This window comes from Misgurnus anguillicaudatus, unplaced genomic scaffold, assembly GCF_027580225.2.
Source record: "Misgurnus anguillicaudatus unplaced genomic scaffold, ASM2758022v2 HiC_scaffold_32, whole genome shotgun sequence".
Taxonomy (NCBI): Eukaryota; Metazoa; Chordata; class Actinopteri; order Cypriniformes; family Cobitidae; genus Misgurnus; species Misgurnus anguillicaudatus.
The window spans coordinates 3,495,479-3,504,490 of NW_027395282.1; the positions used below are offsets into that span (position 1 = coordinate 3,495,479).

Here is a 9,012-nt window from a genome sequence, read left to right on the forward strand (position 1 = left end):
TGTCTCTTTTAGGGATGCACCGAATCCAGGGGCACGTTCAATCTCACACCGGTGCACAACGTTTTGCTACGGTTTCCGGGTTGAACGACATGTTTCCTGGAAACGGTGTGCAACGGAATGCAACAGGTTTTAGAAGCGTTTTCTCTTGTTTGGTGGGTGTGTCAGAAATGTCGGCCCAATCAGCGGCAAGATGTAAAAAACCACGCGGTAGTAAAGAGACAGCTCGCTCAATGGGTTCAAGTTGGAATGTTGTCTTTCATTTTGGACGGCAAGGTCAGTGACTGTAACATCGAGGGTATTTTACAGTATTAAACACACATTTATAATGATTTCATCAGGCTTTAGAAACATTTAAAAAAGAACACAAAGAATGGCCTCTCAGCTACCGTAGTTGCAACTCTTGCGTCATCACAACAGGGCGTTCAACACATCGCCGTTTCTGTTTAATAAACATTGTGCAACGTTTAGTCGGGGCTGAACGCAGCCCAGGATTCGGTTTCGGATTCGGCCGAATACTGGGCTTTTTGGTGGGGTTCGGGTTCGGCCGAATCCTAGATTTTTTTTCCACCGAACCGAACCCTAGGCTTGCGCTACGCTGGTCGACGTCACGCAGCCGTTGATTACACACATCGGGTGCTGACGTGGAGATGAGCTTTTTTCTTTCGGTCAGCTGGACACACCAAAACTTTTAAACACCGCTGAAAACGCCTTGAGGACCCCAAATGCCAGCTGTTTTTCAGCCGAGCGCTTGGTAGCTGTGATGCTTCAGCTGTGAGCCGGTTGGTTGCTGTGGTAATGTCCCGCCCCTCCTCCACTGTAATTGGACGGCCGTGTGAAGACTGACATTGACGAGCGGAGCTTCTCACTCAAAGTTAAATATAGTTTTCAGCGCGGAGCTGCTTGCTTATTGGAAAAACAAGCGTGTCGCAACGCATCGCTTTCATTATGCATAGGCTTATGGTAATTGTCAAAATAGTTTTTCCAACTTGTCATCCTGGCATAATGTACAGTTAAAATTAAATAAAATGAAAAATACACTGCTGTGGACGTTTTTTACTTCATTAATGTGTTTTACTGTGTTGGAATAAGGATGCGAGTAGGATTCGGTATTCGGTTTCGGCCGAATCTTAAACGGTGGATTCGGGATTCGGCCGAACCTAAAAAATCTGGATTCGGTGCATCCCTAGTCTCTTTACTACCGCATGGTTTTATACATCTTGCCGCTGATTGGGCCGACATTTCTGACACACCCACTAAACAAGAGAAAACGCTTCAAAAACCTGGGGCACGTTCAATCTCACACCGGTGCACAACGTTTTGCTACGGTTTCCGGGTTGAAGGACATGTTTCCTGGAAACGGTGTGCAACGGAATGCAACAGGTTTTAGATGCGTTTTCTCTTGTTTGGTGGGTGTGTCAGAAATGTCGGCCCAATCAGCGGCAAGATGTATAAAACCACGCGGTAGTAAAGAGACAGCTCGCTCAATGGGTTCAAGTTGGAATGTTGTCTTTCATTCTGGACGGTAAGGTCAGTGACTGTAACATCGAGGGTATTTTACAGTATTAAACACACATTTATAACGATTTCATCAGGCTTCAGAAACATTTAAAAAAGAACACAAAGAATGGCCTCTCAGCTACCGTAGTTGCAACTCTTGCGTCATCACAACAGGGTGTTCAACACATCGTCGTTTCTGTTTAATAAACATTGTGCAACGTTGTGCAACGTTTTGTCGGGGCTGAACGCAGCCCTGTTGCACGCCATTGCACACCATTTCCAGGAAACATGTCCTTCAACCCGGAAACCGTAGCAAAACGTTGCGCACCGCTGTGAGATTGAACACAGTACAGGATAAATTAAAGGCATTCGCTTCAACTTTTTGGAGAAGATAATGTCATATACTCTACAGCCACATACTCTACTGTCCCACAAGTGAATTTATTGGTTTATATTAACCCAAATTTGCCAAAATGTGTATCTAACATAAATTAAATCTTAAGTCTAGATCTGGAATGTATTGAAGACTAATATGACGGTAGAAATGGGAGAATTTTAGAGTTTGATTTAAGTTTTGTTTGCTTCCTTAAAACGAATTTCGTTTAATATATTTTTATTTTCTTAAATTTAATTTATGTTTTGTTGATAGGTTTTGTGAATTTAATGTCAAAGAACATTAAAGAGAACACCGTGCATCTCAGGGATGCATAATAAATACAAACTACTGCAATATGTTACCGAATGCCAAAACATGTTGTATTATAGTTTGCAATAATATAGTTGTTGTTGGATGTGCAAAATCATATTACGGAGTATATCACTTGCCTTCAGTTCACAGAAATTAAATTTGCATGCGCAATCAGAGCTTGATGAAGAGGCACATATGTTTGCTGCATGCTTCTGACTTTTAAAAAATCAAAGTCATATTTTTTTTAAAACCTTAGCCGATTGTGCTTTTTGAAGTTTCTGTCTCGCCAGCGAAGGACGTGCGCGGTCAGGGCAACACTTTTAAAAATAAACGTCATATTAACTTAAATACTTTGCTGGCCACGCTTTTTGTCATGAGCATTAAAAGGGTGTGGGGCAACAGGAGCTGGTCATATAATTAGAATATCATCAAAAAGTTTATTTATTTTACTAATTCCATTCAAAAAGTAAAACTTGTATATTATATTAATTCATTACACAAAGACTAATATATTTTTAAATGTTTATTTCTTTCATTTTGATGATTATAACTGACAACTAAGAAAAATCCCAAATTCAGTATCTCAGAAAAATAGAATACTACTTAAGACCAAAAGAAAGAAAGGATTTTTAGAAATCTTGGCCAACTGAAAAGTATGAACATGAAAAGTATGAGCAGGTACTGGTAGCTTTGGCACTGTGTGCAGGTCCTGTTGGAAAATGAAATCTGCATCTCCACATAGGCTGACTAGCTTCAAAAATATGATATAAAACAACCATTCATTTGAAAAGAACCAAACTTTTCTACAACATTTACAAAGTAAACACAAGAAAAAAAGATTATATAGAAAATAAATGTGATTCAAGTTATGAAACATTTAAAATAACAAATAACAGACTTCAAATGAATAATAAAGAAAACTAAATTGATGAGACCAAAAAAATGCCATTTAGATATATCCAAAGGGAATATTTCATGAAGGACTTGCCAAAATAAGGCTGCCCTCTGCGGTGTACACGACGCTGATCACCCGCTGATCAACTTTTACTCACATATCCAAAATTTATTCATCTATATTCTCAACTAAACAGCTACATTTTATAACACAGAAAGAGCTATATTTAGAATATTAAAAGACAAGTTCTGTATTTTACACTCAAAGCCCTGTTTTCAGATTGTTTATGATGAAATAGAACGGTTTTGACTGAAATTTTGACATATGATGCTGGCCCGAGAATTTCTGTGGTATCACCCCCCCCCCACACACACCTCTACAATGGCTGCATAGGTGCACTGGAACAATCCTTCCAAAAATGCATTAAACTTTCGTTTACAAAGACGTGAAACTCAGCGAGTGGTCAGGGGTGTTCACTGATATGCTCACTCAAAAATTGCTGCAAAAGATGCTTTCCAACAGCTGTTTTAGCATTCGTTGTAAACTTGTGGACTTATTTTTCCAAACGCCTCACACCCGTATATTCTTCCGTTGAGAGATTGAATAATAGACACTCCAGCCCAGTTGGTGGCGATAATCCGCCTTTGCCAATTGCAAAAATACCAACAACTCCATTTCCATTTCTGGCGGCGAAGTAATCCTCACAGCACAACTAATACAAGTCAATGGAGTTGGACAAAAACTACGATAAAACAGCTGTTGGAAAGCATCTTTTCCAGCGATTTTTGTGTGAGCATATCAGTGAACACCCCTGACCACTCGTGAGTTTCAGGTCTTTGTAAACGAAAGTTTAATGCATTTTAGGAAGGATTGTTCCTGTGCACCTATACAGCCATTGTATGTGTGTGGTGGGGGGTGATACCACAGAAGACGAAAATTCTCGGGGCAGCAGCATATGTCCAATTTTCAGTCAAACCCGTTCTATTTCATCATAAACTATCTGAAAACAGGGCATCAAGTGTAAAATACCGAACTTGTCCTGTAAGCTTCATTGCCATTGACGCAAAATGCATTCTGGGAAACTTGACTGTCACAAGTCACCTCCTTATGCATCCTTGATAAAATGAGCGGATCAAGTACATGTGAACTTGGCTTGATGTGAACTTGGAATTGGAACAGTACTTGAGCCGTGACTGATGACGTTTCACAAGAACACAAGTACAGACAGGAACGCATATTGAAGAACGGCCCGAATCTTTTTTGCTGTACGCCATTTTTGGCTTTTGTGCGAATTTAGATTTTTAGTAAGAATCGTACGCAAATTGTTAATTTTCATTAATAAGACCCAAGCGGATTTCTAAACGTTGTTGCCATATCCACACTGTTGACACATGAATGGTTTCTATCGAGTGTGAATCTTCACATGTGTCTTAAGATTACCTTCACTTGTAAAACTCTTTTCACACTGAAGACATATGTAAGGTTTCTCTCCAGTGTGACTTCTCATGTGAGCCTCAAGTCCACGTTTTTGTATGAAACTCTTTTCACACTGAGGACATGCGTGAGGTTTCTTTTCGCTGTGAATCATCATGTGTCTCTTAAGTTGACACTCCATACTGAAACACCATTCACACTGAAAACACGCATATGGTTTCTCTCCTTTGTGAATTGTCATGTGTGCTGTAAGGATACTCTTTCTTCTGAAACATTTTTCACACTCATGGCATGTGAACGGTTTCTCTCCAGTGTGAATTCTTGTGTGTATCTTAAGGTCTCTTTCAATAGAGAAACTCTTTCCACACTGTTGACAAGTGTAAGGTTTCTCTCCAGTGTGAGTCATCATGTGTGTCTTAAGTTTACTTGCTGTTCTAAAACTCTTTTCACAGTGATGGCACAGATGTGGTTTCTCTCCGGTGTGAATCCTCATGTGTACTTTAAGGCTTGTTTGAAAGGTGAAACTCTTTCCACACTCTTGACAAGTGTAAGGTTTCTCTCCAGTGTGAATTCTCAAATGTTTCTTAAGGTTAGATGCAGTTGTAAAACTCTTTTTACAGTGATGGCATGTGAATGGTTTCTCTCCAGTGTGAATCATCATGTGTGCGTTAAGGTCAGCTTTTCTTCTGAAACTCTTGCCACACTGTTGACATGTGAAAGGTTTCTCCTCACTGTGAGTCCTCTTGTGATCTGCAGGTCGTTCATCTTCACTGAAACTATTTTCAGACTTTATGTCTTCTGTCTTCAGAGTTTCTTTCTGTGAAACATTATGGTTTATTTTTACAATCTGATGTTTCTCATCCACTTCAGTTTGACTCTCCTCTTTCACTTCCATCATTTCTAAAATAAAGACAGTAAATAGTTCATATTGATAAACCAGAATGACAAAACACATTTGAGATGTCATGTATCCATGTTATTTTTAATGTGAAGTACATTATGTCATTTCTATTGTCAATTTCTGCTCTTGTAGTTTAAAGGCGGAGTCCACGATGTTTGAAAAACGCTTTGGAAAAGGAGACGGGCCGACTACCAAAACACACTTATAGCCAATCAAATCAAATCAAATGCCGGGTTGTGTGTGTGAGGCGGGTCTATCAACAGAAGGTCCAGATTCTATTGGGGTAGGGGCGTGTTTGTTTAGGTGATTTCAAATATCAACATTGGCTTTCAAACATCATGGACTCCGCCTTTAACTCTTGTGCTGTGTTCAAAACTCTTTAACACTTGTGGTTTTTTAAATATCACCAAACATTGGATTCTATCTTTTTGTCAACTTGTTTTCTTTCAGTTAGGACTGGTTTTGTTTTGTTTATCTTTTTTGAAGTAATTAATCATAGGCCTAATTAATCTGAGCTTATGCACCTCAATATTTTAGAGAAAATAGCATTATATGTGAATAGTGTTGCAAAATCCCAGGAACTTTCCAAGCTAGAATCTTTCCATGGGAATTAACAGGAATAAAGGTGCTGGTCATATAATTAGAATTCATCAAAAAGTGACTGGTATATTTCAAATGTTTATTTCTTTAAATTTTGATGATTATATCTGACAACTAAGAATATTGTACATTTTGAAGACACCTTTTGCCACAATCCAATAAGATAATTAAGTCAAAATACCTGCAAATGCTTTTAAATGTTGACTTGACAGTTGTCCAAAAGACGACCATTGACACCTTGCACAAGAAGGGCAAGAGACAAATGGTCATTGCAAAAGAGGCTGGCTGTTCACAGAGCTCTGTGTCCAAGCAAGTTAATAGACACAGGCGAAGGGAAGGAAAAGATGTGGTAGAAAAAAAGTGTACAAGCAAAGGGATAACCACACCCTGGAGAGGATTGTGAAACAAAACCCATTCAAAAATGTGGGGGAGATTCAGAAATAGTGGACAGCAGCTGCAGTCATTGCTTCAAGAACCACTACGCACAGACGTATGCAAGACATGGGTTTCAGCTGTCGCATTCCTTATGTCAAGCCACTCTTGAACAACAGACAGCATCAGAACCGTCTCGCCTGGGCTAAAAACATAAATGCTGCTGAGTGGTCCAAAGTTATGTTCTCTGATGAAAGTAAATTTTGCATTTCCTTTGGAAATCAGGGTCCCAGAGTCTGGAGAAAGAGAGGCACACAATCCACGCTGCTTGAGTACCAGTGTAAAGTTTCCACAGTCAGTGATAGTTTGGGATGCCATGCCATCTGCTGGTGTTGGTCCACTGTGTTTTTACTGTGTATACCAGGAAGTTTTGCACTTCCCAAAGTGGCGGGCTGAGACTGTGATGTAGACGCTAAGCGCTGAATGTACGGTTGTAGTTTGTAGTGGACATGGAGGCACAGAAAGCTATTCGCTCTGTTGTGGAGAACCGGCACTTGCCAACTTAAGCCCGAACAAGAAGGGTGTTTGTTAAACATTTTGAATGGAGATTATGTTGTTGCCCTACTCCCGACAGGTTTTGGGAAAATTATTACCGATCGTCAGCGAGAAACTGTGTGCAGCACTGCTTGACGTGCACAACGATCGAGAAATCATGGAAGGGAATTTCATTGTTCACAGTTAATGGTGGAGGACGCGTGGGCAAACATTCCTTGGTGACATTCCTGATTAACCAGAAAATAAGGTAGGAAGATAGACGTGAGTGGAAAGACACCGTAAAAGGATAGTGTTCAACTAGCTCTGGCTGATTTACTTTACATAATCTGCAAAAGTCGTTCATAGCCATGTTAACTTCGGTATTTCGCTCGATGGGTTTGTTTTCACATCATACGTGTGTTTTACAGCAGATTTTCGATGCGGCTGAGCCGGCGCATAACGCACATCATATCCAAACGTTATGTGATTGGCTTACGTTTAGACCAATGATTTTAAACTTCAGACAAGTTCCTCCCACGAGAAGGAAAACGATTGTCAATTATGCCCAGCCAGACTCTGTCTACAAAGAGAAGCAAAATAGCAGAGGATGGTATTACCAGGCTACTAGTCTAATCCCTGTCCGGGAAACCACCCCTATATGTGTTTGTATATAATGTAGTTTATATAAATATCCCTAAATGTCCAAAAAATTCCCATTAAATTTCCAGTTTGATATATTTCCAAAATTTCCCAGATTAGATTCCAATAAAAAGTTTCTGAACAGTTTTTGGAAACTTTCCACCCAATAATTTTGGCAATATTTAAATCTGACAAAAATTTGCAGTGTTTATCACACTAGTCTACTTTAATGTTGAATTGGGAAACACAGAAAATTATCTTGAAATTATTTTTTTTCTAAAACAGAGAGCAAAGTAAGACTTTTTACCGTTCCCGGTAAAATATAAGTCATTTAATTTACCCATTTAAGAACAAACCAAAATAAAAAACTTTGTGTGAGCTCATGTAAATGATGTATGCATCTAATGCATTTACTGAATGTATGCACATTGCATGGAGATCACAGTCATTCAATCCACTGAAGGTTGCTTTGGATAAAACTCTTTACCTGATGTTTCAATCTAATTCTACTTAATCTATTTTATAGATGCAGTAAGTTATCACCTCATGAATTTAAGTTTATTTTCCCCTCATGTTTCTCAGTGTTTTTATGAATATTCCTCAACCATCAATAATAAAGATTGAAAAACAGACACCAACCTATTTGTTCCTCAGTATCTTCATCCTTTATTCTGCATGGTTGTGGATCTTTCATCTTCTCAAGCTCCTCTTTCACCAGCATCAACATTATGTCATGAAGATTTCAGTTGTCACACATGGAGTGATTTCTCTGTGTGTTTGACTCCAGCATTTATTGGTGGATTGTTGTAGGAGGAGCTTCACTAGAGATGAAAGAAGAGGCATTAAAACATTTAATGTCAGTAAAACATTCACCATCTGTTTCAGTTGTTTTAATGTTTTACTTGCACTGAAAAAAAATGACTTTCCTCCTTAGTGTTTTTGTCTTGTTTTCAGTTAAAATATCTAAAAAATCTTAAATTAAGATGTTTTATCTTGATGAGCAAAATTACCTTAGAAAATAAGTCTAGTTTTTAGACAAAAAATATAAACTAAGTAAATGTGTGCTTAAAACAATTAAGCTAAAAAAATCTGCCCATGGACTAAGAAAAATTTTATTGAAATAAGTTTACATTTTTCATAAACACTTAATTCAAGAAAAATGTTCTTATACAATTGGCAATGATATACAAACGTAATGCTGATGTTTTTTTTTTTTTTATAAAAACAAGCTCCAGTTCATGTTCTCTGAATAATAAACACTTTTTAACACATGATATGCCTGAATACAAATAATTTAAATAAATATCACAATAAAAAGGTTAGGGGAACAATATCAGAATGTTATGAGAACGTTTAGGTAACGTTAGCGTAATGTTTGTAGACCGCATTAACACCTTGTGTGTGCATTATTTTTGACAAATTCAATAGCCTGTAGTTAGGGATGCATATCAA

At 38.3% G+C, this 9,012-nt stretch overlaps 1 protein-coding gene across 1 annotated transcript; it reads right to left on the reverse strand.

Moving 5' to 3' along the window:
* Positions 1-4,094: 4,094 nt before the first annotated feature.
* Positions 4,095-8,375, reverse strand: LOC129454163 (uncharacterized). The gene is made up of 2 exons (XM_073865621.1): positions 8,200-8,375; positions 4,095-5,414 (listed from the first exon to the last, which is right to left on the reverse strand). The coding sequence occupies exons 1-2, from the start codon at positions 8,285-8,287 to the stop codon at positions 4,483-4,485; spliced, it is 1,020 nt and encodes a 339-aa protein (XP_073721722.1). The 5' UTR covers positions 8,288-8,375; the 3' UTR covers positions 4,095-4,482.
* Positions 8,376-9,012: the final 637 nt, after the last annotated feature.